Here is a 26,983-nt window from a genome sequence, read left to right on the forward strand (position 1 = left end):
AATCTGGGATAGTAGTTACTACTATACTGTACAAGTATTCTTACAAAATCATCAACACATCAGTGGTAACAAACAAACCTGTTTCAAAGATAAGACTCAAATATAGTGAAACTTGCACATAAAAACAATTTCAAGATATATCAGATGCCACGAAACAACAGTTCTTTGTATTGGGACTTTTTAACAACTATGACTTTTTAACAACTATCATTAACCTGCAAATAATCTTAAGGTTGAATTAATGTCACTACAGACTTCAACACACAGAAAAAATTTATATTATTAGCCTTATTTATGATTTACTTTGCTGGTTATCTAAGTTTATGAAACATCTGTGTGATACTTACAAATGGCTGAAGTAACCCGGAGGTTCATTGCCGCCCTCACATAAGCCCACCATCGGTCTCTATCCTGAGCAACATTAAAGGAGAAATTTTACGTAAGAAAAACTTATTCCTTTAGATTATATGTATAAATTTTCTCTTTACACGACTTAATCATTTCTTTTTCTTTAAAACTGTACACATATAAAGTCCGTAGTTAATATTTTAAGAATATTTTTTTTAATCTTTTATCAGAGCTATATACTATAAAATATAAAGACAAGTGAAATGTAGTTTATTATTATTATCATTATCATTATTATTATCATCATCATCATCATCATCATTATAATACACTAAAGCTACATGACATTCAGATGCAAAGAAGAGAGGGAAGGTGGGTAGGAAGAAGGGAGATAGAGCTCCTGTGTTTTCTGATCTCAGTAATAGGTAATGTGATAAACATGTTTGGCCGCCTGTCACTTCCTGTAGATACCCAATAATCTATTTTATGGAAGGCTAATTGGATCCCAGACCTATTCAGTATGTTATCAGATGAAAAATCCCACTTTCAATCTACAGTCTCACACTCTACTAATATAGCCCACTAACTCCACTTGGTATTAAAGAATAATCCCTATGATTCCTTTCTTCAGAAGAGAAATAAATCTGAAGATTTCGTATCTTTGAATTACAGTATGCAAAATAACTGTAACCTAGATTGCAACGACACGACAGGTTGCAAAATGTCTAATTGTTTCACATCTCACAGAGTCCTTTGCTTAATAGATATTTCTGCAGGTCAATGTCTCTTAAGACCACAGAAGCCTCTGTCGGACGAGACAGGAAAGGAAGGAAGGAAGGAAGGAAGGAAGGAAGGAAGGAAGGAAAAAAGAAAGAAAGAAAATATGAGCGCATGCATTACAATCCAATAGGCAAGAATGCATCTGAGGATGGATGATGCTTGGGTCCTCTGGAAATGGGGGGAGAAATAATTAGCTTTATCAGGAAAGTGCCATTGTACAGTGTCTAATATCATGTCATGAGATCCAAATAATAATAATAATAATAATAATAATAATAATAATAATAATAATAATAATAATAATAATATAATATTTTATATAATCTGTTTATGTATATTCTGTCAGGAACACAGGATATGTTTCCATCATACCCAGTTTATCTTGAATTTAATTCCCCTTCAAAATGGGATCAGTCAAATAAAAGAGAGAAATACGTTAGGAATATTTGTCCCTATAAAACTGCGAATATATACACAACTACATGGTTACTACATTCAGTCCAAATCACAATGGACACCACGATCCAAAAATGATAGATCTTTCTTTTTCTTCTTATGTGGCTCCACAATCTGTTCGGGTTAACCTTCACCTAAGGAGGTAATGTAATCATATTTGTCTTGAGCTGACTCATTCTCTTTGTTTCTGTTAGCTTCATATCTGATCATTATCGAACAACCTTAATTTTGGCCTTTCAACTCTCCTCTTTGTATGATTATGTATACAGGCCTACTATTATCTATTCTAGAGTACCAAATACTCTATGCATGCTGTATGCTTGCCCAATAATTTTAGAAATTAAACAAACTATAAATACTATATAAGCACATATACATTTTCTTTATGCTTCTGAGAGAGGCTGTTGGAAATAAAATAGTACAGAGAAAGTTATATATTTGATGCTGTATGTTGCTCTCTTGTTGCCCTCCCCATTCTCCTTCTCAATCTATTGGATTGACATGTTTGTACTTGAGTACACCAGGAGGGTTTAAACTCATTCAGTGATTCCCACACTTTTTGAAGATGTGACCCACTTTTGGGCGAGACTTTTGTTTGCGACCACCCTCCCCCACTATTATACTTAACTGGTACTTAATCCCATTCGAAAACTAAAAATCCTTGTAAAATCGAAAACAGTGATAATTGTACTTAAAACTACTACCCAAAGAATGGCAAAAACAAAAGTATATACTGGAAAAATGCCACGAAATGTTGTGTAAACATCATTTATACTACTTCAAGCTATTACTGCCATAATGCTGCGATAATAGTTCGATACAAATCGAAAATTACGCTTATGCTATCTGTTACCCCATGGATTTATATATATATATATATATATATATATATATATATATATATATATATTAAAAAAAAAAAACTTGATTTCTGGCCGACATCACTTGACTAAAAAAATCTGATTCATTCCAGTGTATTAAAGAACTCGTGGAAGAAAATTAAGTTTGTTTTTGCAGACATGCAATCAAGTTTGCAAAATTTTAAACAAAGATTTTTTTTAGTATTTTCGAAAATAAATTCAAAACAATTACAGTCCCAGATTGATACTGAATAAGTTTTTAGGCATGAAATATGTACCTACTTGTACTGATGGCATACTGAAATTAGACTTTTCTTTGCAGAGCATCAGATTTAAATCAAAAGAAAGCAAGAATACTTCGAGCTTGCAAAGTAGCTCTTAAATTTTAGTAAACTTTTTTAACCTTGTATTTATGCAAATAAGTTTCTCGTTAATAATTGTTAAAACCAATTAACCTCAGATTAAGATATCAAATTAGTCTTTAATTATATTTGACTGCGAGTTTTTAGTTGTATAAATACTAATTTTAGATTATTTCGTTCTAACTTTAAGTTAAATATAAATGACAAATTTTCTCAAGTTAATCATATTAACTTTACAGAAAATATTTCCGTAAGAAAAAAAGAGAAAAGTTTCTCCTTAAAAGTAAAATGGTGAATGAAGTTCATTTTCTTTGTATTTAGACAGATATCTGTTAATTTTTAGACTCCTATTATGGTGAAATGATGTTATAGGACATATTTAATTTTTTTTTTCTAGGTTAAGTTAAATTACAAATTAATATATTTATTTCCAAGTTTCTGATTCTTCTGATATATCTTTTGATGCTGATATTGAATTTCGTTGTGCTTCTTGTATTTTCCATGAGCGAGGAAATCCATTCACTGAACTCGAAGACAAACAATTTATATTATTGTAGATTTCTGTTACCGAAATTTGTATTGAAAGAACAAAGGTTACGTCCACAAACCAAATGAAATCGAGCCCTGAATCCAATGTTCATTATCCTTCTCACACGTATTGAGATGCTTAATCAGGAGGCAGTCATGATTATGTTTTCTCTCTCATTGGCGACATAATTGAAAATAAACTGGTTTTACACACGAATTTCATTCATGCTTTGCGATGTTGCCACATATTTTACTGCATATATCAGATATTACTAAACCTAGTTCACATGTTAAGTTAATTTTATACAACATAAATGCAGAAACTAACCTCGAGTTATTTACTAATGTTCAGTTGAAAATATCCTACAGTTAGTGACTTTTATACAACTTGAGTCCTAATGATCTTGTTATTTAATTATGGTATATAAGTAAGTCGTGCCTTATTGGTCATAGTACTGGTATTCAGACATGTAATTTTGATATAACATGGAGACCACAGATGTGGATTTGAATACAACATGCCGGTACATACATGTTATCAATTTGATGTTTTGTGTTGCCCACGGTAGAGACCCATATACCACAGGAGTCAGCCATGTAACTAGGCCTATCTAACCTGACTGAAAAATACTCAAATATGGATTCAAGGGAAAACCTGCTTTAATATAATAAATATGTCTTACTCGTCACATTTTCCACTCAACCCTGGATCCCATGAAGAATATGCCTGACTTTTATGACTAAGATTCGCGAATTTTATTTCTGTGTTATCCACTCTAATCACGTGACCCAGTCACCGAATTCTATACATTTTTATAACAATAACAATGTAAGTTTCTTTGTATGGATTTTTAAGTCCAAGATCAGTTCGATAAACCATTATTACATATTGGGCCAAAAATATTACATTTCTGATAATTTTCCTTTTTAATGTCGGCACTAGAGTTACAGCTTATCCTAATCGAATATAGTCTTCATTATTGTAAAGTATAATAGGTTTAGTAACAGTTTCATATGACGTAATTTGGACTTATTTTGAGACCTGTCCGACTTTAAAACTGTTGTCTAAAAAACTCATATTGATTACCCAACGGCATTTTTTCTGTAACATGACATGTCTTAACATTTCTTCCCAGTACTTAATTACATAAAATCTTTAATTAAAATCATGAAAATAACATCAAATAAATTACACTTCTTCAGATTAAGGATAACTGGTACTATGTATTGTTTTTCTATGTTGGTGCTTCACTAATAAATTATTATGGTAATATATGCATATCGTGTACATGCAATGACTGCATTAATTTCTGGAACTGTAGTTAAAATTCTAAATTATGTATAGATAAGTACAGAATAAAAAATTTAAAGTGTTCAAAGAAATATATATGGGCATCTTTTTTAATAACCCAAAATCCGTGACTACTAATCATCGAATAAATACAATTCAGTAGGTCTAAGATACCATTTTAAAAGTCCTGAGTGTAGATATTTTATCATTTAGGGACTGTTCGAGTCTATTCTTCAAAAACAGATTTGTTACTATATAAACAAAGCTGAAAAAAAATATATTCCAAAAATGTAACATTATCTGGAAATATTTAATTTAGAAGGTATAACCAGATTTACAAGAGAGTCCTTCAAGAAGCTTTTTATCCAGCAACAAATTACGGACTTAACCCTTTGTGGACAAAATTTACTGCACTGTTTTTATAGTAAATTACTGTACATTGATTTAAAAACTGTTATGTCACCAGATTAACACAGCTTTCAACATATGATACCTCGAATGAGGAAAACCAAACAAGATCAAGAAATGCAATAATTCCAAATGAACTAAGATTTAAACTTTACAGTATGTAAAAACAGATATGACTTCACTTTGTGTTACAAATGTCCACGAAGGGTTACATATTACATTGCTGTTACACGTCATCACAATCAAGATACATGTCAGTTTATAAAAACTACAAACTAGCAAAATCTACCATTCATCAATTTTTCAACGCAATTTTTATACTATAATTAGAGGAAAAAATCTGATTTACTACGTACACTCTAAACAAAAATCAACTATCTTTATCAATTTGTCTCATTTAAAAATGACTTCGAAGTATTTCCTTTAAACCTTTACCATATTTATCCAAACAGAAGACAATTCCGAATGTGGTATGGCCCCTTCTAAGAAAATATTATCTATGCTACCCAGAAAAATATGAATTTATTATCTAGTACTGCATTATTACTGTAAACCCATCGTCACAAAAATATATTTCATTATTTCACTAAAAGCTACTTTAATCTTATTGAGTCCCACTTTCTTATTTACTATCCTAAAATTACGATCTATTACCAATATCCTCAAGATTAACTATTGATCAAGCATAGTCTACATTTTACATGCTGAAATTTAAAAGAATAATAGTCTTCCATTTGGATAAACTCAGTATGTTTAAAAACTTCATCACGAACAAAAATTAATTTCCTATGTTAATTTACGGTATGCAGCTTTTGTGACCTTTCCGGCCACACACATGCTAATACAAGCAAAACCTACTATTCACCTTTCGTTCCTTATCATTTTCCAAGAGATCATACTACTTGTTCCTTTCTAATATTACTTTAAGAGATCAATCACGAAGTTTATTAGGCTGCACAATTTTGTTGCTAGCTGTAAAAATTGTTTAAACATTTTCTTCAGAAACCTCAAAATGGAGAAAAAAATGACTATATAGTTTAAGGTAAACAAGACAAGGTGAGAGCAGTAATAAATCTATTATCCATAGAAATTGAAATATTTCCATCTCATTTTCAAACACAATATTACCAAACAGGTTATATTAACAGATGCAGCAAACATTATGACTATAATAACTGATAGTTCATTTCATTACGAATTTCTTACATGATGGGTGGCAATCGTGAATCCAATGCTGTCAGGTGGGCCATTCTGTCTCAGCCCTGACTGACAAGTACCTAATAAGCCTCAGGTCCCAAAGCTCTACATTTTGTTACAACAGAAACATGCACAACCTTCAGAATTTCACTACAACCTAGTTTTAACTAGGTCAGATGAGAGATGAAAGGAAGGGAAGGTGGAGAATGTTGATTGGAATGAAATGGAAACAGTATTCCGAGAAAAACAACCTCTGCAATGTCTGCTTTGTCCATCACAATCTGACACGCAATCAAACCTGGGCCACCTGGGTAGATCAGCATGCCAGCACTGAAACACATTTGCGCGTGAAACCTATGCTTTACAATTTTAAAAATTAAATTCTTCACGTAAAAATATTAAGGGTAATGTTAAAAGAAAAAGATCTGTATCATTACAAAACAAAAAACTAAACCATTACCCAATTACTGTCATTTTAAAACATTTATTAGGAGTTTGGATAACAACTTAAGTCTCTTTCTTGTGTCCATTTGCAGTTGTGCTTGCAGTTTTCACTCTAGCTATATCCAAGAAGCATCAACATATTTGAATGGTTTGTGCTACTTTTAGTGTTTATGGAATAGTTTTGATTTTCATTGGTTAATTTTAGTTTGTTTACGTGATCTTTGCTTTAGGTTATAATTGTTTTTCCAGAGAGCTGTTAGCTTGTTTACGTGATTTTCGGGTCTACAGACTATTGCTTTAAATTGGGAGTGGTTGCGTCAGACTACTTTTAGTTTCTTTGTGTGATTTTTGTTTGGTTTATTTAAAGAAGGCTAAAGTTGTTCTAAGGACTTCAGAATATTTTAACTGAACAAATTATTTCACAAAGATCCACATCACTTTCTAGATTTTACAATACAGACTTGACAGTTATTTTCAACCCATTACTGTAAATATTATATATTATAACAGAAGCAATCCAAATTTTGTTGGTCAGCTATGAAAGTAAAGAAACTTGAACCAGACGAATACTTAATAGAATACTGCATGGAACTCAGGTTAAAACTACTTACTCAGTTTGTTAATACAATAACATTTTTAAAGACAATGCCGCAAATCAGACTATATGCAGTGACATTTAGCATATGGTACATTTCGTGAATTATGAATATTACGTATATTCTCTGCTTCTCTCCTTTCATTGAATTGCTAACTTGGATTTCTTTGAATGCTCAAAATGTAAAAAATAGCTATTACCTTTACTTATAATGTAACATATTGTGTTCAATATCCCAATATATTTGTCAATTCATCACTCATGGTGACAACTGAATAATAGACATGTACTAGCTAAATTTATATACAATATTTCATGTTTCGCGTAACTATTTCTATTGATTTCAATATCCCAAGTTATTATGAGCATTTTGAGTTAATTATGAAATGTAATTATCAAATTAATATAACTACCATGATTTAATCAAAACGAACTTCAAAATGTGAACTGTTACAGATTCCTACTACAAGATAATTTTATGATTAATCATATACAACAAAAGAAGGGTTCTCCTCAATCCTTACAGAAAATAAAAATATAATAATGTGCATCTTCGATGGAGAAGATTGATATGTCATTTAATCCACAGTAACATTCTGAGATTGTTTTATGCATAATAACGTGAAACTCAATAACTAGTACAAATCACTTAGGAAGTGCAAGTTTGTAAACTATAATAATGGCTCCAAAATGGGAACTTTAATAAAAACGATATGTAAAACTGAGGCAAAACAAATTTATATTTATGCCTAAATGAGCAGTTTACATTCTGTGGTGTGTAAACCAACAAACATCAACAACTCAACGAATTCAAATTGTTTTTAAAACTCGTACAATCAATTCATTATTACGGTGTATTACCAATATAAGTTATATATTTTATAATTTGTTTACTTCTGACAAAACAATTAGTCATTCCCCATGCAGAAAAGCTATTCTATTTTACTTCATTTTTTTTATCTTAGTTATATAAAAAATTACTAAATTCATTGTTTTTATTAAATTTGCCAATTTCCAATGACGTTCTTTAATGGAACTTTTTCCAAAGGACCAAATAAAAAAGTGTGCCTTTCAATATTAAACATCGAAATTCAAGTACAAAAAATTAACTCTTAAATCCAGTACAGGAAACTTAACCACCTTACACTTACAATTTTCGCAAAAATCGCGTTTTAAACCTTTGGCACCGGAATTTAAATACTGTACTTCTGTGGGTACGTAACTGACTGGGATTTGAATACCGTAATATTCTATTTAAAAAAATGCTTGTGTGACTACTCAAGTCGACTTTCGGTTTACTCAATGATATAGTTACTGTCGACTAAGTTGACATTAGGAGTCAAAAGGTTAAATCAATTAGGCAGTTTGGTAGACACACCTTTCAATTATCGATTTCCGAGAATTAAGGTTTATAATAACAAGTATACTCTCTCTGCAGTTTTGGTAACAAAAATGTTTTATGGGGTTGAGGAAGATTGTATAATATTATAAATCTGTTCTGATGAGAAAAAATGTCAATGTCTTCAATCAAGTACTAAAAACCAAAATTTCGTTAAGCAATTAGCTTATTTCTGGATACATATTTTTTGGTGTTAAATCGCGATTAAAAAGACTCTCTGGCTATTATCTATTTGTATAGGGAATAGCGATATGAACGATTTTTCACCCTGATAAAAACCAACAGGAATGCTCTCACCCTGTCAATCTATAATAATCACAATATATAAAACTGTATAAAAGTAATTTTAATTAAATTAACCTACATACATTTCTCAGATTCCATTCAGTAAACGATTTGACATCACAATTTTTCAAATATTCTTTTCTAAGATACATGCAGTTCCTATGCACCTCTCTTTCGCAATCTGATATGACTATAAAATACCTGCAGAATGGAAGTTAATATAAAGAATTGCATGCCTGATACTTTACAATTAAATTATAACATCCAAATATTAACCTACGGTACCTTAAAATCAGCCTTACATTGTACCAACATTTCATTTTCTTCCCACGCGTTTCACACACAGCAGTTCTCAACCTTTCTTACATGTATGATACATTAATGTGTAGTCTGAGTCAGAGTGAAATAATAAGACAATAAAAGAATATTACAGCTAAGAAGGGGGAAGGTAAAGTCAACTTTACAGATCTGTAGCTTTCTACTAAAAAATAAATATTTCATATGACTAACAGCATAATTAGAAGTGATATTTTAAAGGAGTAATCTCTAAAGAATACATTTTTAGTTGATTTTTCAACTTAAATGTAAATATAAATAACGTTTGTGATTATTAACCTAGTTTCATGCATAAAGATGTAAATGATGTTTTATGTAAAGATATTTCTATGTAAACGTAAGTCAATACAAATATTATGTCCTAGAAGTAACAAAACAGACGCTAAAATACAAGTTGTAACAGCTATACTAAATTATAACTCCGAAAATGGAGTGATATTATGGAGCAGCTTTAATACTGAATAAATGCAATGGAAGTCTGTACCTACTACGGTATACAAAACTAGGTGTACTTCAGTAAAATGTAACTATAAATACCGGTATTCTACAAATGCAAGATCAAGTAATTAACATACTCCACCGAGTAAATTCTACTAGAATGTAAAGTGCACACACATTACATATCCTCACTCAATAACAAATATTCTATCAATCATTTGCTGAAAAGTTACTTTAGATCCCATATTATGAAATAAACGCATGTACAATCTGAAGAAATTAGCGTCTCTGTTCTGTAAATCTTCTTCTTTCTGATTACCACCATTATTATCATCGTAAACATCACAGAAATAATAATCCCGAGTAAATATTGGACCCAATCATCAGTTGTGGTATCAAAGGATTCATGTCATAATTTCAAAAGCCATCCCAAAGACCAGTTCCTTGAAAGTCTATATTTTATAGCATGTTTTTGCCACCTGAAGTCTAGTATTCTTTCAGTGTGCTGCTCCAATCTGTTTTTATTTGATGAGGACAACAGCTGGTTTTATTCGAAGTTCATCTTAAGGAACTTCATTTATTTTTACGAAAATGTGAAAATTTAAAGAAATGTTTATTTCAAACTAATAGCCACCGGGTAACAATAGTTCTAAAACTAAATTATCCTTCAAGTCAAAATATATGAACTCTCGATATCCTGCCAGAATTTCCTTTCATTTTATGAACTTCGCAAAACTTCACATAATCACAACACATTAGCTGTCAACTTTTTTTTTTTTTCCTTACTCTTACTCCCTCCTCTTTCAAAACCTTTTCAGCTTCATTTATTTATTTCAACGTTTCTATTACAAAAAAAATATATCAAATTAAAACGCCACATTACTGGAATACAAAATACTGTGTATTTTCAATCATTCAGAATCAGAATGCAAATGCCTAAGTACAATTATCTGTAGTTTGTTTTTAATAAAAACTGGGTAATGTTTCAAGTTAAACAGTTTTCTCTTCCCAAAAAATTAATTTACATAATCTAAACCACAAGACCGTAGCAAATAAGACAATTGTTACTACAAGACTTGTTAACAAAATTTTAGAAGCATATTAAAATTCATAAATTCAAATTTTTTTAGCTGTAACAATGTCCTTGAAGAAGAAGAAGAAGAAGACGAAGAAGAAGAAGAAGAAGAAGAAGAAGAAAAAGAAGAAGAAGAAGAAACAACATACTTTATAGGCTGATACTACTAGTAGCGTGATTTACAAGAAGATAATTTGAATATAGCAGCTCATCAGATTTAACATGAACATTTCAGTTACATTTTGTGTAACACCATTTATATTGTAGGTACTCGTAGTATGGATGTTATTTCATTATCGTTTATCTTAGAACAATAATTGTCATAGATGTGATTATAAATTATACTGCTGCGATGATGATGATGATGATGATGATGATGATGATGATTACGATTACAATGACATACATGACAGGAAACTGAACAATTTCGAAGAAGATTGTGTATATTATTGAATAAAATATGCCATTTTGCTCAAAAGATGAAACAGTAACAAGGGAAATAAATGCAATTTTATTAGGCCTACATTTTATAAGACATTATTATAAAAGAAAACATATAAGCCTGCAAGTACTAAATACAAAATTAAAAAATATAACTCATAAATTTCAACTCATGAATTTCATCTGTTCTTTGTAATACATCCGTTAGAATAATATCCTAAACTCCAACTTTTAGGAAATCATAAAAACAATTTCATGTTAAGAACAATAACTAAAATAATCAAATATCGAAACCAAAACACGTCACGTTTAATTTTGTATGCCCTATTTCTTCAACCAAATCCATCTGTTGTAAAAAAACATATGGTTTCACATACCTATTCAATATCATCTCTGTCAAAATGCAATGTTGAAAAATACTGCTCCACACTTAAATATCGCTATGTTAAAAAATTTAAGTGCTGGTACTTTCAACACTTATAGATAAAGGTAATTTATTCCTTCTCTATATAATGTATTTTGAATGCATTACAAATACTGAATTAAAATTTATGACACACACACCCACGCCCATGCACTCACACGTGTGTTTTGATGTTGGCATTTCTTGCATCTGTAGAGAAGTTGTATTTTTATCCTCGCTACTGACATAGCAGGATCTACTATGAGATTCAGTGATTTTTTTATGTAATATCAAGTCATGAAGTTGAGTAATATAATAATCCTTCTATAAGACACACATACCATAAACATTTGGTGAACGCATCATTGAGTTACATTATTTCAATCTGTATAATGGGTTCCTACAAATATGTTTCTCATTTGTAATGCCCTGAAAAAAATGTACATGGTATCACTAACTTATAATATCGTAAAACGCCAACAGTAAATATGTATATTTGTAGCAAGAGAACAGGGACATTTATTTCAGACAAATTTTGGAATATATCTCGTAAAACTAGCTCATTTGTCCAAAGGTTAAGAAGTACAAATTCAAAAAACGTCACTAAGACAATGGGTTCAATGTGAACTTCGACAAGGATGATAGAACCTTGAGACATTAGCATATGCTAATTTATATATTAGGTATAGTTATCTGTTCCTTGTCAGAGTTATGCCATAAAATGAAAGGAAAATGTTAAGATATTTTTAACTTATGATATACTACGAGCATTAAAACACTACAGGAGAAATTTCAAAACAATCTCCAAGCATTAATTCAATTATTTTAGCTACTTGTCCCTATAACTTAATAATATTACAACATAATCTCACCTCACTCAATTACAAGATTTAACTTTATGAATGAAATGTGGAGTAATGTCAGGCTTTCACAACTATACGTATATTCAACCATCACCTACGATACATATACCACAGGTTAAGAACTGCTGTTGTAAAATAATAAATAATGATCACAAAGTAAAGATCTATGATAATAATAATAATCATTACAATAAATAAGACAATTCAAAACATACATTAATTTGTGTAACCTTTCACTTCATACCTCACTACGCTAAAAACACAACTTGGTGATTTGGATAAACTCTCTTAATTCTTGTATCCTCAGAGTCATAGTACAGAGAGGGTATTCAATAATCCAAAAAGTCTTCTAAGGCAACAAATATTACAACTTAGTAACATCCACCGACCTCTAGGACAATATATAACACAGATTCACAAAATATATATGTATATGTGTACACAATAAAGTACTGTTATGTGTATATATAATAAATATCGCAAAGATTCAGTTTCCTCCATCATAAATTAAATCATTATACTGTACTTTGGTTTTCTTTTTTTCAAAAAAGATTTCCTTCACAGCACAATGACTTCAAAAATTATTTATATTATATTCTTCTTCTTCTTCTTCTTTTTTTTTCGATGTGAGAGCTTGGACGTATCCAAATTTATTTAATTATATAACATTGCCTTACTTCACTACCTTTCTCACTTATCGACTTGCTGTCATCTTCCATTCATGCAGAGCTAATGTTAAGACCTGAGCATGCTTAGGAACGCAGTTCAATTCTGAGACCAGGAGGAGGGGTTTCACAAAATAACACTACGGCTGGCTGTTACCACAGTGTCGTATTTTTCAAATCTCAGTTCAAATCCAAACAAAAATAAAATAATATTACATTGTTTCCAGGATTTAAATCTAAAATAAGAAGCAGTAATAATAAGTTTATCTGCACAAATTATTGAATAATTTATCACATTAAAAATTTAAGCAAGATCATAAAGTATAAAAGAACTTGAAATGACGACCCAACATTCTTTTGAAATTCGATAACAAATACATACATTTAAATTTAAAAGTCATACGACATTCATAATATTGGAATGTAAACAAATTTTCATTTCATTATAAAAACAGTTAATCCATTATCACTGAAATTACAAGAAATAAATTAAATTTTAATACGAAGCTATCATAATTTGACTTTCCCTTATTTTATTTTCACATCCTTCCCCTCCTCCTCATTTCCATACATAATTTGATTAATTTTCCATTCCATAAAAATAAATAAAAGTAAATCTTAAGTCTCCTGTTTAAATAGAATCTCTACATGCATGCACAACTCTGAACTAAAAAGACGAAACATTCTTTCTGTGCCGTCAATGCTACTCTACCCGTAACATTCAATCAACCCTGACACTTGGAGGTACAGAAACACTTTTAACACAGTTCATAGCTGCATGTACAATGACAGTGTTTCACATTAAGCACAGTATAAGGAGTAAGTTCACATAGCTAAGAAATTTCATCTTTTAAGTGTCTGTGGATATGTGTAAGCACAAAGCAACAAAACATTCACGTCTTTCTATTCTATATATCTACCCTTTAATGCTTACAACATACCACGCTGTTAATAAATCATAACAGGAGCTTCTGACAAGTTGTATCATTCTTCTTACTCCTTATTTCATGCCAATTATCATAATGCCAGCAGCCATTTGCCAGAAATGAGGCATACTTTTAACTTCCAGTGATCAGAAGAGCTTTGCAGTCTACAAAATGACTCAACACGTACATACACCGCTCATTTCTTAATAAAAAATACATTATGACTGTTTCTACGATCTATGGCAGTTGCATTGAGCATGAATGCCCTCAGCACTGTCTCCACCACTTGGCACATTATCACGGACACCATCTTTCCACTATTATAGTTCATATGTCACATTTAACAGTTCTCAATACATATACACCTTTCTGAAAGGGCAAGAGACAACTACAACTGCAAGCACCGAGATTCAGTTCTCACTAACTGTTCCTGTTGGGATGTTTTCCATGACACCGGCGAGGCCAGGGGAGGGGCCACTCATACTGTCGTGGTACTGGACCACCTACGTTCTTTTCGAAGTACCAGAACACAGGGAACCACCACATCCGGGACAAAAAGTTGTTTGGACCATTTTGCTGCAACACAATAAACATACTGATTACAAAAAAACACCGATGCTTAATGCATGTTCACATTACAAGTAAAGGCCGAATAATGACGATTTCTGGAGCGGAAATAGTAACTAGAAAAAAAAAACATAAAAAGAGCAGTTCCGCGTTTTTCTTTTTTGTTATTATTTTTATAGCATTTAAAAGTAATTTGAATTATTCTAAATAAATAATTGGATATATTTTAATTCAACAATAATGTTACTTTTATTCACAACAATAATGACTTTCTATAACTGAATTTAAACACTCCCGTCAACAATGGGTATTCCACTCCACACAGCAACAAAGTATTCGTTATTGTACTCCACAGACGACAATGACTTGGATTATTGAGAACAACAATGTACTCCTAATCTCAACTAATGTTCACAAAGCACTATTTACAAAACAAAACTGTCAGTTCACAGTTCGTTTGCCTTGGCTAGTTCTTCTAGCTCATTCACTCAAGTTCACAGTATATCAAACCCAAGCCTTCCAGAGACAATCCACTGAACTTCGAACACAAGGCTTTCAGATAAAGTTCACTGCACGCCGAACTAAAGACTCTCGGACGCGTTGCTTCCTCCAGGACGCTGCCACAGTTACTCAGCTCACAGCTCGACGAACCCAAGACTCATGGACACGTTGCTTCCGCCTGGGCACTGCTACAGTTACTCAAGTTCACTCGCGTGTAGAACCTAAGACTCTTGGACGAGTTGCTTCAGCCTGGGCGCTGCTGATTCACAAGCTGAACTCGCTGTCCAAACTAAACTGGCTTCACGTCGAACCCCGGTCTTGAAGGCTGGCTCCCTTGCTCGCTCACGGCTGCTTCACAAAAACAAACTGACTCATGTTCTGAACTGCTCGCGCTTTTATTACTACATTACACGTTCTCGTTTCTTCGATCCTCGAAGTTTCTACAGAAGTAGCGAGGATTGCGCTTCTGGAGACTTCTCCGGCTTTCCTCTATTCAGACGCAGTTGCTTTTCCTTCCCTCTCTCTCTCTCCGCCACAGCCCAAGCGCTTGCCGAAGTCCACATTTCCTTTCCCTGCGCTGCGCCCCAGCGCCGCGGAGCTCGCCTCGTCTCTCGCGCCTCCTTCCTTTCCGCGCACCCTCCCTTCTGCCGGACGCGTGCTCGACTCCCAAGGCAGCGAGAACTTTCCAGCGTGGTTGCCACAATATTATATAACTCAGAAGTCATAATTTTGTAACAGCTATGTCCAACATAACATCCTAATATTTCAATATAATAACTGATGCCATAAGCCGCTATCTTGCACACATTTCATTTCACTTATTATTCCATAGCCCTTACATCAGCATAATAGCTCTGGAATATGAAACAAGTAAAAAATTATATTTCCAGTTTACCCCTTTGTAACAAAGCGCAAAATACGATACATAAACAGAACTTGTGCTGTAATCTCGTGGAAAAACTGGCAATGATGATTAGGCCGATTTACACTTTGAAGAGAACAATATAAGGAGCTCTTTAAAACAATAAACTCAATATGCAAATTTTGTGGATTGGGCCGTTTGTGCGCTGAGCGACTTACATACATATATGTAGCAAAAGATTAATTCACTCCACAAGCATAAACAATTCATTAGTTGAGTAGAAGGTATGACTATGGACAAATTGTGTTAATTCTGTTTTGGATATTTCTCTCTGCCCATCAAAGCTAGAAGATAATTAGACAGTTCATTCAAGAACATACATACATACATACATACATACATACATACATACATACATACATACATACATACATACATACATACATACATACATACATACATACATACATACATACATACATGTTCCATACATGAACAGTGAACTCCTTTTCCATAACAGTTGAGATTAACACAAGATAGGTTGAGATCTGATTTGTATTAAAATTATGAATGTTCTGATTAGTACCGAGGACTGAGAATATGGAATGATGAAATTACACAAGCTATGAAAGAAAAAGAAGTGTCTATAACGTATATCTTAAAAATAGCCTTGAACGAGTGTTTATTTACGACAATTTTATGAAATACGAAACTTGCAGAACAGTTGTAACAAACTTCCGTCAGTCATTCCCTGACTCGCCAACAGTGGTGTATACTGGTTAAAGGGTTTGGGCTACCACTGACCCTATTATTACACAAAATATATTTTAAAATCCCTATAATAAAATTCCTTACATATTTATGTGAATTCCAGACGTCTTGATTAGGACGAAAATACGTTGATGACTTCGTCATTGAAATTACAGTTGGGCCATTTGCAAAGTTTCTGTAGAAATGACTTTTCAATCGACATCAGTGCCAAGCCGGATAAACGTTCTTGTGTATGAGTTGATCTACAGTAGGATTTTATTCTCTTCAACGCAGAAAATGTTCTTTCTACCGATGCTGACGTAGCTAGTATTGTCACAATTAATGTTGCCAATTTAAGGACTTCAGGAATAACTTGGTTCAGCTGGTTTTCATTTATGGCAGATAATATTTCATGGATAGGTTTGTTCGAAAAATCAAAGACTTCTGCTTAATATATTACACTTAATTCATTTTTCAAACGTACTTGATCAAAGTGACTGTTATAGGACTGAAATAATTTGTTTAGTGCCTCATTCGGGAAGTTTTCTCTATAAGCAGAAAATGTTTGAGAATCTAGAAGATGTGTGAACTGAAGCTTTCCATAATCAGAAAATCTGTCAGTAATTTCCATGTGCATACGATCTAGTATGCTGTAGTACAGCTGCCTGTATTTCAATTCATCATCTCCTTTTCTTCGCTTTAATGGTGGTTCCATTGTATTGGCTGAAGAATTTTCATTTTCCATATTACTCCATATGGACAGAAACCCACTACGTCTGAACTCGGATATAGTATTTTTTTAACTTTGATACCTCTTGCAAGTATTGCATGTAGTATGCTATGTCTAGACTTTTTGTCTGAAGAATATTGTAGAGCACATCTGTATGTGCGAACACTCTAGCACAGACTTCAAGAAGAAATATATTCTGAAACTGTGTGAAAAAATTCAAATATCCTTGAGCCTGCACATTTACAGCATCATCCCAGTTTTCTTCAGAGTCATTACAAATGATATTTTTAAAGAAAGCAGTCCGTTTTTCTCTGTATTCATTTACTGTATTTGCAAGCCGAGATGTAAAATTCAATCTAGTTGGTGCTACTTTTGGGAGTTTCTTGTTCATAAATTCCTTGTGTTTTCTGATCTTTTAGGAGATGATGAGAAAAATGCAGCTAAACCCGACAGTGTTTTGAAAAAAAATGCGGCATTCTGGAATGGATGAAGTAGTTTGTTGCAAAACTAAATTGAGAACATGGCTGTAACAATGGACAAATAGTGCTTGTGGATACTTTTCTTGAACTTTTGTTTTTAAGCCATTAATATTTCCCGCCATAACTGAAGTACCATCGTATGTCTGTGCAATTAACTTATTGCCGACATTGTATTCTGCTATAACACCTTCCACATGCAGAAACAAAGCAGCAGCAGTTTTGTCTGAACTGACATTTGTGAATCCTATAAACCGTTCTTGAACATTGGCAGTACTGTCGACGTATCTTAAAACAGTGGACAATTGACTCTGATTAGAGCAGTAACTTGTTTCATCAACAATAATGGCCACAAAAGGTTTTATGTTCTTTATCATAACCCCACTTATAGCAAATATTAAGTCATTCTGAATTGCGAGAGAAGTACCACGAAATACTGTTGAACTCTCAAGATGATTGGCCAGTAAATGGTCAAATTCACTTAAGGAACTTAAATATTCAATATAATTTCCTATATTGTCTGATTCCACACTCTCGTTATGACCCCGAAAAGCCAATTCTTGTTTTCCTAGAAAGCAGACTGCGTTAATAAGATGCAGTAAATTTCCCGATTTTTCTTTCACAAGAGCATTGTGTTGGTTGATGTGTAGAGCTTTTCGCTTATTTAGCTGTAAATCAATTCTTGTCTTCTCAAAGTTTGCAAAGTTCATGCTACTACAAATATGAGCTTTTGATTTGTCATATTCTAGGACTGCCGTTCGAAGGGAGTTCATATTAGAAAACCCCTCTTTTGACCACACATTAGTTTCGTGGCTAAATAACAAACATGGCCAGCAAAATAGTTTAGTCAGTTTAGAAGTACCATACAACCAATTCCACTTACCATATGATGTTGAAGTGAAATGGCGTGTGTACTCTCGCTGTTTTTCTTTTACGTCCATGGACAAATTTAACTCAGGAGTTGGTCTTTCCATTTTCACAATTTCAACTTTCTCGTTTTTATGTACGACGGTTAAAAGGCACTTTTAATAAACCTTCTATTACACAGTCATTTTCAACACAAACCTCTCCAGAAACTTGTTCTGCCATATTTTTCACAATATCACTTAATTGGGAAATTAAAAACTTAATAATTCACAATTAATATAACTCTTAGACACTCGAACAAATCACATATTTAAAATAATGCACTGCAAGAACACAATCACATTCAATTGCTAGCGTACTAAGCGTATTGCTGCTTCGCGCCTGCGAAGAAACCGATCACAAGAGCGGCAACTCGCCCGTTCTACAGTGCACGATGGAAACAGAAGGGGGGGGGCAGTTGTGCGAAGGACAGCGTGAGCGAAACGGTCACAGGCTACCTCACGTAGCAAGCGGTTTCTCCAGCGATACCACCTTGACAACTTGTTTCTTTTTGAGAGCAGAGAGCGCATATAAATCTAACAATTACTTTAATTTTAATTACTATGGTAAAACTAATAATACAAAATTATTACATTATGTTATATTATAAACTTTTTCTTATGTAATTTCCTTGGGCTACCGCCGGTAGCCCCGGTAGTCCGCAAAATACGCCCCTGCTCGCCAAAGCCTTCTAAATCAATGATTTATAATTTAGTGAAGAAATTTCGTACAACTGGATCAGTATTGAATAAGAAACGAACAAGTGTGAAGAATGTTCTCACTGAAGAGATGTTAGATGAAATTGGTCACCGACTAGAGAGAAGTCCTATGACTTCCCACTATGTAGCGGGTAAGGGTGTCACAATCTTCGGTCATAAGAGGTACAAAACAATTACAATAAAAACCTTACAAAATTCGTGTAGTTCAGGGTTTAATGGAACCCGATTATCAGAGCAGACGTAGGTTTTTGCATGTGGTTCCAACAGTCACTGTATGATGGACTAATTGACCCCCTCTTAATTTTATATAATGACGAAGCATGGCTCCACTGTTTTCACAAACAATTGCTACACGACATAAATTCGAGCCATTTCAGAGGCCAAACTGCGGTGAGTTACTAGACATGTCTTCAGGAGATGTGCAGCCTACCAGATATCACAAGGACATCATCTCAAATATGAACTGTGAATTCAGTAAGTACATCATTACGCAATACTAACTGCAAAAGCACAGAACAAATCCTCTGCATATTGTAGTGTCATTACATATGAATCAGCTGCTGTGTGAGTCCAGTCCTGGCTGGTTCAGCCTGTATTACTTCCTTATAATTAGGTATATTTTCATGTGTCCTTTTTCCCCAATATTCTCCTTTTTCAAAGTAAAAGTCCTCTTTTTGTTTTTAGTCATCTAATTATCTTACATATAATGCTTTAGAAGAATTGCACACACACATGCGCACGCATCCACACTAAAGTAAGTTCCCAGTTTGTAAAGGCTGTATCTTCTGTATATTAACAGTTTCGTTCCATATGATACACGTGCCCACATCCACAGAACAGACACATGTACGTACGTATGTACATCTGAACCCAATTTGAACTCAAACTGAGACATTTCCTGAAATAACAATTTAACGCACAGTACACTATGTCATTTTTCTGTTTCCAGCATATATTGAATCCTCATTTCCCACTTGAAAAAAATATTATTTTCCTCCAACAAACACAGCATCCTCTAGAAACATTTTAATGTCGTTCTGCACAATGCTGTTACACGAGATCTAAAATGACTAATGTTCAGCATTTCAAATTAAATATTTTGCAATTAAGTTATTGTTCCAGGGAATACCTCAATTGTACTGTGTACTCCAGGCATATTCATAAACATAAACTAAAACTAGATAGCTGCTTTATTTGTTCCACTAAAACCAGATAGCTGCTTTATTTCTCCAAACTATTAGCGAGTGACACCTAGAATTCCATAAAAGGACTTCCAGGGCTCACAGAATGGATTTCAAAGTGAGGTGCCCGAGATCAAAATTAGCTATGTGTTGGTTTTTTTTTTTTTATTTGAAAATGAATTATTGACGTCATTGGCAAGTTTGGGTTGAGGACTTTACACAGTGAAAGGTTCAGTTTCATAATGGTTTATTTTAGACGTGTAAAATGCATGGAGAAAATCAGTACATAGATCAAAATGAGATATATTATTATTATTAATAATGAATTAATCAAAATGGGATATGCCAACTATTATTTGAACAGAAAAAAATGGGCCATATTTCATATTGTTACGTTATATTTCCAGAGCACATGAAACAGAATGGTCTGTTTGCCACAAGTTTGTGTGGTTATGCTTTTTTCGCCAGATTTTTCAGAAAACCAACATTGTTGAGGCCTTAGTTACACAGTAATTATACGTCTACACTTCTCTTCTCATTTATAAGGCCAGGACTGTATTGCTATTAAAAATATTGATGTAAACTAATGTAATAAGCGTTATTTTACGAATTACAACAATACTACGTCAGACAGAAGATTACAGGCTATGACTGGTCAACATATTCATCTGCTGAGAGTGAAAAATTTTTACAAAGTCAAGAATGAGGTGTCTCCAGATCTTCTCACTTTAATCTTTGATTGTCAGTAGAATTTGATATTTCCATGTCTTCCTAGTCAAGCAGCATATTAAGCCAGGCAATATTACATGTACAATGAAATAGTAGTTGAGCAGAGACGAGACAAAATATTGAGACCAGATAGTTTATTTTCTTACACATGGCTAGAACAGAAGACTCCTACAGGAAGTTATAAGTTGCATTTGTTGTTCATCATAGACCGACATGTAATGACAAGAATAAAATTGAAAAGATTCTTCTAATCTCAGATGGATGCGGGTCACAAAAATACTATTATGATATCGATGATCTGTTGATGGTTCTACAATGAAGCTCCATCATCCCTGAAATCTGACAGGGTTCTATTCCCTGTTGTTGGACACAGTTTTCTACTCTGTGACAGGATATTCGGAAAAGTGGAGAAGCAAATAAAAAAAGAAGAGGCAATTACATTATCAGAAGAATATCACACTATCACTGGGAAACATACAACTGTAATCAAGGTTAGCTATGAGGAATGTACAAGCCAGAAGTGAAAGAAATTTACAAAAGACAAGGTGAAACCGACCAACTCCCTTCTATTCAAGATATGGGACATTCAGAGCACAAGGGAATCAAGTCCACTTTTGGTCAATTGGGAGATATTTCGTCTGTACATACCTTAGATGAGGCTACTTTCAGATAATAAAAGAAACATGTCCTCACAATCTTTGCAGTGGTGCAGATATTTAAAATCACACTCACCTTTAATGGGTAATTAACTATACATAAAAGACTAAGTCTAATTTTCCGAAAAGTTTATTTTTGTGACTTGATTCCCTTATGCTCTGAGCGCCCATATCTCAGAAGTTCAACGTCTTTCTTTCTTTTTCTTTCTTCTTTTCTTTTCTTTTCTTACTTTTTTTTTTTTTTGCATCTTATTTAAAGGAGAAACATGTTTATGCTTTTAGAGCAATCAATATTTATCATATGGACTACATAAACGAGGAAAATGTTTCTGTAGGGTATCAATACATCAATGGAACTATCAATCCACTTAAAATCATAGATGTAGGAGGATTGTTGTAGAAATATTTTGGATTGTTCTGGAAAGGAAAACACCATCGCAGATAAACCTGCAAGTCCGTATGACCTGGAATGTCCAGCAAACGAACAAGATGGAGAAGAGGACGCTGATAGCCTTGGCACATGCTTTACTCTTGTTAAAGATTCCTGTGCAAATGTTTGAAGAGTTTTTTTTTTTGTTATAATTTCTGTAAAACCTTAAAATTGCTCTAATAATTTAGTAAAAGATTTCCAGTTTTTTAAGTTATTTTGTAACAATTTTGGGAATAGTGCTATTAAAAATAAAATCAAGGTATTTTCAGATCTTTATTCAAAGCATCATTATAGCCAGTGTTGTAAAATTAGAGTAACGAGTTTCAAAACAAATGCATCAAAATTTAAATTTTCTTATAAAACAAATATTTGGACACTATGATTTGAATAAACATGGTAAGCATGTTTACTATTGACGTTTTCATTAATTAGAGCCATTCTCGCATTTTTATCTTTCTTATATTAGATGTAGGAAATTTTTACATTTTTCTTAAAATATACTTTTGATAACATAGCCCATTTTGATCTTGGGCGCGTCAAGTGAAGAACAAACATAAAAATCGTGGCTTTGCCTGAAACACGGAACCCCTCAAAATTTTACTTTCCTGTCAACCTCTCAAGCACACTATACTTCAGATTTAATTAGCTGCAAAATGTAGCATCTTCCTTTGGGTGGGCAAGTCCAGAGTCGAGCATTGTTAACCACGAGAGACCAAGGAGGATGATACTAAATACACCAATATAAAATTTTTGTTCAGTGTTTTCTTGATACTACTAAAACGCATTGCAGCAACAAAATTAGTAGTACTAACCTTGAGGTTTGCATTGTTGGCAAGAGTATGATATATCCAAAACACAGTGGTGGTGGCGTAGTAAGCAATGATTACATCCACGGTGTAATGCCCATGTGACCATAGCACCATAATAATTCCAGTCAGTGACAAACACCATGACAACCAGTGGACGGGAAAACATCTCCGTGGGGAATCTGTTCAGACAGAAATGTTGATATTACATCTATTAATTCTAATGACATATAACAAATAAGTCCCAAATGTCCACTGATAAATAATAATTACCATAATAGCATAACATCAAAGTCAATGCCTCTCTATACTGGTATTTTCTGGTAGAGAAGAAGCAAAGACTGAGTCTCTTGAGCTTCAAGCTAAAATATGTCATTATCTTACAGCAAAGAAATCAAATTTCAAGTTTTTAAACTTCCAACAAAAATGTTTCACTATTAGCTGATAATAAAAAAGTTATATTGAAGCCTCCGATTTACACTCTAAAATTTTCATCATTATCTTAAAGCATGCTGACTGTGAATTAAGGGGAGGCAGAGGTGAATATTTCAAAATCCACAAAATTTATCCGATTTGTTTGAAATTGATCATGGATACTAAGTATGTTATTAGTAATGGACATACCAAGTTTCAACTTTCTAAGTACAATAGTTCTGTAAATATTAATAATTTTATAAAACTTTATATCGTTTGATATAAAATGCTCCATGCACCATATTGTAAGAAATTTTCAATATTTATTTTTATTTATATGTTCAGAGAAGGTATATAAATAATGATAAGTATTAGTTTATTAAGGGAATAATACAGTAATACAGTTATCTTGGTTTTTATTTCATACTTTTAAGGGCACAAAATCAAAAACTAACATCGGAATATCAAAATAAAGATAATAAAAATGGAAAAAACCAAATTTTCATTTTTTCCTTCAGTTTTGTTCGAAATTTCACCTCTGCCTCCCCTTAATTTGTTGAGCTTAGAACAATAAGTAGCCATCGAAAAAGCGAGCGAGCTGTAGGCCTACAATAGTTTTGGATTCATATTTATATGCTTTTAAATATCTAGAACAAAATAATCTCGTTAAGCATTTGTGTCCAACTATAGTTTTTCAATCGTGACAGTGTTTTGACATCCAGTTCCTAGCAAACTACTTCACAGTTCTACTGCGCAAACAGACTCTACAGAAATAACATCATAGTGACTTGGCTCTTGACCATGCAGCTCACACACTATACTTGTACAGTCAGATCTGCCCTTGGGCAGAAAACTATGAATGAATGAGAAATGTGTCCATAAAATAGTTTGCTGTATGTTCTGTTGCACAATCCTGTTAGAAAAGGAGCCTGATTATTATTTTTTCCTTGACTTTAATTTCTGGGGAACTCCAAATGACAAAGTGTACATAAAATCTACCGTGAAATATTGTCTCCATTTCTCAACAGGAATTATTGTGAGTGATGCATTACTTCTTAAATAAATGCAACAAATGTTTAGAACAAGGTATTTCTGCATTTCCTTTCTTAATTTATGTGAGTAAATTACGTTTTTACTGCTTATATTTAGAAATACTCTACATTAACAATTTGTCGTGTCAAATTACTGATAATGCACAGCATATCACTGATGGCAAGTTGTCTGTGAATAGCTCGACTGAGAGCTGGATCACAGCACTGCAGTTTCTCTACAATACATTCATACAGTATCAGACAGATGAACTGAACACTTACTCAGGATCGATAAATGGTCTTTCTTCTCTGTCTTGAATTCCATCTTGTCCTGTTACCAATAATTGTTTAAAGTAATTGTATTCAGTAATTATCATAAGCATACCTTGACCACTAATGTCATCTTTAGAGAGCGGAATTTTAGGTCCTAAAAAGTGACATTTTAGGCGCCTACAATAGGCTTTTAAATTCCTTTATTTAGGCTCTATAATATAAAAATAGGCTTTTTTTTTTAAAGAATGTCACTAATATAAGCTTCAACATTTATTTAACGCAAAATTCTAGGATTAAAAGAAACTTCACACATTTCACATTTTACAAGGGTACACATGCATACACAAAATGAAGACATTCTATCTTTAAATTAGTGTTTTTCATTCACCAATCACATTTTCATAATTTGCTTCATAGTAGAACATCAGCACCTATTGTGGCTATTGTGTCACTCACTATTGTACTTATATATGGCGAGAAAAAAAGGAAGGGGTTGTTATCTGTCTTGAAATGTAAGAGAATGCTGATTCGGGTACAATCCAGCGAGTTTGTGTTAAATTGCTGACAGACAGAGGAAGATGATGATGATGATGATGATGATGATGATGATGATGATGATAATAATAATAATAATAATAATAATAATAATTTGTCCGACAGGACTTCTTCTACATGCCAGTAAATCTACTGACATGAGCCTGTCCCATTTAAGCACACTTAAATGCCATTGACCTGGGCTGGGATCGAACCCGCAACCTCGAGCACAGAAGGTCAGCGCTATATCGACTACACTACCCAGGCCGACTGAAAGTTGGAATTTTAGGATTGACAGATTGTAAGAATGAGAAGGAGTGGCCCGGAGGTACTTCTCTATTGTGTCATTCACTGCTAGGAGGGAGTTGCTGTTATCCCTCTTGGAATGTAAACGGTACAGGATGTTAAGAAAAACAGTAAACAGTTACGAAAAATGATGCAAAAAAAAAACAAAACTTAAAAATAGACACTAATGTCGAAATAAGCATTTTTAGGCACTACAAAATCCCTTTATTTATACTTCTATATATCCATGAAAAATGTACATATTAAATCTCAAGCTTGTATGCATCAAGGAAAAAAATAGGTTTTCGCCTAAATTCCGCTCTCTAGTCATCTTACATGAAATTCAGAGCTTTCAGAATTTCTTAATTATCAGGAGAGTATTAGAATATTTTACCTTTGTAGCCCTTCTTAATACTTTCCACTATACTTGGCATAAAACCAAGATGTCAGTTTCAGAAATTGTGGTAAACTGACCAAGAATAACGAACAATTCTGTTCTGTAGCTATATACCACAGCTCTAGCACTGGAACTGTTTCAAATCCATTAGAATATCAGAACAATCCAGTCACTGTAAACTGGATAGGATACAGTGAACTTATCATCAAAAAACAAACTTAGTAACATGATATCAGTTCTTATAATGAATAGCTGGACAAAAGTTTCTCGGATAAAATGCCTTCTTCTTCCTTCTTGATATGAATGTCTAGTTATTAAAGAACTCTTAAATTTGAATCCTTGAAATAAAAGTATCATATTAAAAATGAAACCTAGAAGGTAAATGAATCATTACTGAAGTAGAAAAATCTAACTAAGGAATCTACTACCTACCTGTAATGTTCGTGAATAATAAATTCATTATAACCTTATGGTTACTCAAACTTAGTACCTACCCATTTCAAGACTTCCTAATTCCAAATATGTATAGTTTTTGGGGTATTATTGTCTATAATTTCTCTTTTTTTAATGCATATTATATTTTAATGCTATGTTCGAAATCGTTAAATTGACTCTATACAGTGCGCCACTAAGTTT

The 26,983-nt window shown here is 32.9% G+C and overlaps 1 protein-coding gene across 7 annotated transcripts in view; it reads right to left on the bottom strand.

Annotated features, from left to right (window-relative positions):
* Positions 1-4,970: 4,970 nt before the first annotated feature.
* LOC138698185 (phosphatidylcholine:ceramide cholinephosphotransferase 2-like) overlaps positions 4,971-26,983 on the bottom strand; it is a 582,479-nt gene continuing 560,466 nt past the window's right edge. For all 7 annotated transcript variants that reach the window (XM_069823938.1, XM_069823935.1, XM_069823934.1 and 4 more), the window contains exons 6-7: positions 23,420-23,595; positions 4,971-14,676 (exon numbers count right to left, since the gene is read on the bottom strand). In XM_069823938.1, coding sequence (XP_069680039.1) covers positions 14,521-14,676; positions 23,420-23,595 — 332 coding nt within the window. In that variant the 3' untranslated portion in view covers positions 4,971-14,520. The remainder of the gene's footprint in view (positions 14,677-23,419; positions 23,596-26,983) is intronic.

This window comes from Periplaneta americana, chromosome 4, assembly GCF_040183065.1.
Source record: "Periplaneta americana isolate PAMFEO1 chromosome 4, P.americana_PAMFEO1_priV1, whole genome shotgun sequence".
NCBI classification, from domain to species: Eukaryota; Metazoa; Arthropoda; class Insecta; order Blattodea; family Blattidae; genus Periplaneta; species Periplaneta americana.